The sequence below is a fragment of the Belonocnema kinseyi genome, chromosome 6 (genome assembly GCF_010883055.1).
Source record: "Belonocnema kinseyi isolate 2016_QV_RU_SX_M_011 chromosome 6, B_treatae_v1, whole genome shotgun sequence".
NCBI lineage: Eukaryota > Metazoa > Arthropoda > Insecta > Hymenoptera > Cynipidae > Belonocnema > Belonocnema kinseyi.
In genome coordinates this window covers 13,033,854-13,036,911 of record NC_046662.1, presented here as the reverse complement: position 1 = coordinate 13,036,911, position 3,058 = coordinate 13,033,854, and the positions used below count along the sequence as shown (strand labels likewise).

Below are 3,058 nucleotides of genomic sequence, written 5' to 3'. Positions count from 1 at the left end.
TTGACAGTTTGACATTATAAAATACTATAGTGGGACTCACTTCTCTGAGTGATATTGCCTTCCTGTTATATTTGCAGAAAGTAACGAATTTATACACTACTTATAATAAATGTTTTAAACGATAATCCTAGTGGGCACAAAGCTTTGCGACGTCTTTACGACATCGCTACGACATCTTTACGACAACTTTACAACATCCTTTGTCCATGTCGTTAAGGTGTCTTTACGATATCGCAAAGACACCAAAACGACATGGACATAGGATGTCGTAAAGATGTCGTAACGATGTCATAACGATGTCGTAAAGATGTCATAACGATGTCGTAAAGATGTCGCCAAATTTTGTACCCACTAGGATAATTTTTTATTTGTTACACATTTTTTAAGTGTTCATTATAACAAAGATAAATAGGTAATAGTATTTTTAAAGGAAAAAAACATCATTTTTTCTATGAAACCACACATTTGTTCGGATATTTCCGCCTTATTTCGTGAAAATTCGGCAAAACTCGGATTCAACTTATCAATCAAACCATGAATTTCATTTTTCAGATTCTCGGATTTCTCATACATCATTTCTCAATACGACTTTGGATAAGAAAAGAATTTACACGATAAGAATAGATACAGATTTATACCATTTCCGATCTAATCTAAACTTAATTTTTTCTTACATTCTTAAATGATTTACTCGAAACCTTAAATTCTGGGGTACACAGACTTATTTTATAATTGATTGAAGACTTTTGAATTTCAAAAGAAATTTTAAAGTTCGATTTTTTATTTGGAAACTGCAGAAAATTAATGTCACGTGATAAACAAATGAAACAAATTCAAAATAAGCAGCATTCGATTTTTCGAATTGTCAGCCAATCATATGCAAGATCCACTTCTTGATGTTGCACATGCGCAGTCAAGATTTTTGCAAATAAATTAAGTAAGGAAGTAAATAACAGGAAGTCGTAAAGTTAACCTTGAAATTCGTTTTCTCGTCTAAATAATTAAATGTAATGATTTTGACAAGTCCCATGTGTTCAATCAAACACTCCAATTTTATCGATGATTTTCATTATTAAAATCGAAACTGCCGAAGCTGTCGAATTTTAAAAGAAGTGCCAGACTTTAATTATGTGACATAACCTCAAAAAATTTAGATTTTTTCTGTATTTTACATTTGTAATGAAAAAATTGTGTATTTCCGGCATGAATAAACGATTTATAATTATGACGGGGGATTCATAAAATGTTTGTGAGATGATTTGGAAAAGAATCATTTTATTTCCTGTCATTCAACAAAAAAAGAGGGAGATGGCTGTGGTATTCAAACGTCAAATTTCACTGGTTCACCGGTAATATTTAGTTATTATTTTAATATTCTTGTTAAATAACACGTGATTAATAAAGAGAAGGAATTATGTTTCTTAGAAATTTTTAAACATCAGTAATTTTATATTATCAGACTTGACACTTCGCTATTTCCTTTTTCGCAGCTTTAAAAGAACTCGCCCTTTCACTCATTTTTACGCGTAAATGCGACTTGAGTTAATAGAATCAATTAAGAAATGATATTTTTAATTGAGAATGTATCTTTTTTGCTAGAAAAATCATCTTTCTTGTTTGTAAATTCAACTATTTTCTTTTAAATCCAACTGTTTGTTTGAAAATTGAAGTATTTTGTTGAAAATCTTTATATAATTTGTTCGAAATTTATTATTTTCATTCTTCCTTTCGGACTGAAAATTCATCTTTCTTGTTTGAAACAATAATATTCTTGAAAATTCACCTGCCTTCTAAAAAAAGGCTCTTTTTGGCTCAAAAAATGAACTATTTTGTCAAAAAGTCATATTTTTTTAATCGAAAATTCAACTATTTTGTTCAACATTCTTATTTTTAGATAGAAATTTCGCTTTTTTTTATTGAAAATAAATCTTTTTTTCGTAAAATTCATCTTTCATGATTAAAATGAATTTTTCGATTGGAAAGTCAACTTTTCTAGTAAAAAATTTAACTGATTTGAAAAAATTCGTATTTTAATTGCTTTCTAGTTGAAACGTAATCTTTTTGTTTAAAAATTGATGTATTTGGTTGAAATTCGAATTTTTTTATGAAAAATGAAATTGTTGCAAATTCAACTATTTTCTTGTAAATCCAACTATTTAGTTGACAACTGCTTTTTTGTTTTCATGCTTCAACTATGTTATTGACATTTTATTATTCTCTGTTGAAAAGAATCTTTTTTATTGAAAATTCGACCTTTTGGATTGAAAATTATTATTTTTTTATATAGAAAATTCACCTTTATTCATTTCAAATTAAATTATTTTCTTATGAACCCAATTGTTTCCGTTGTAAATGATTTTTCTGTTTTTATAATTCAACTATTTAATTGAAATTTTATCATTCTTTGTTGAAAATTATATTTTTTATTAGAAATTTGACCGCTTGGATTGAATATTTTTTTATTTTCGATAAAAAAGTTATCTTTTTTTGGTTTCAAATTTAACTATTCTCTGTTAAATCCAACTATTTGATTGAAAGTTATTTTTCTGGTTTAATAATTCAACTATTTTATTGAAATTCTATCATTCTTTGTTGAAAATAATATTTTTTATTGAAAATTCATCCTTTTGTATTGAATTTTTTTTTTTTCCGATAAAAAGTCCTATTTTTTGGTTTCAAATTAAATTATTCTCTTTTAAATCCATCTATTTGGTTGAAATTATTTTTCTGGTTTGATAATTCAACTATTTTATCATTTTTCCGTTGAAAATGATTTTTTTTTTATTGAAAATTCGACCTTTTGGATTGAAAACTTATCTTTTTCGATAGAAAAGTCATCTACCTCGATTGCAAATTCAACCATTTTCTTGTAAATCCAGGTGTTTGGTTGAAAACTATTTTTTGACTTGATAATTCAACCATTTTATTGAAATTTTATCATTTTTTGATAGAAATTATCTTTTTTATTGAAAAGTCAACCTTTTCGATTGAAAAGTTATCTTTTTCTATAGAAAAATCAGCTTTCTTGATTGCAAATTCAATTATTTTCTTATGAATC

The 3,058-nt window shown here is 26.4% G+C and overlaps 1 protein-coding gene across 1 annotated transcript in view; it reads left to right on the top strand.

Annotated features, from left to right (window-relative positions):
• The first annotated feature begins 948 nt into the window (after nucleotides 1-948).
• LOC117174432 (nucleoside diphosphate-linked moiety X motif 8) overlaps nucleotides 949-3,058 on the top strand; it is a 4,153-nt gene continuing 2,043 nt past the window's right edge. Inside the window, exon 1 of the mRNA XM_033363549.1 lies at nucleotides 949-1,349. Within this exon, the coding sequence (XP_033219440.1) occupies nucleotides 1,255-1,349 (95 nt within the window). The 5' untranslated portion in view covers nucleotides 949-1,254. The remainder of the gene's footprint in view (nucleotides 1,350-3,058) is intronic.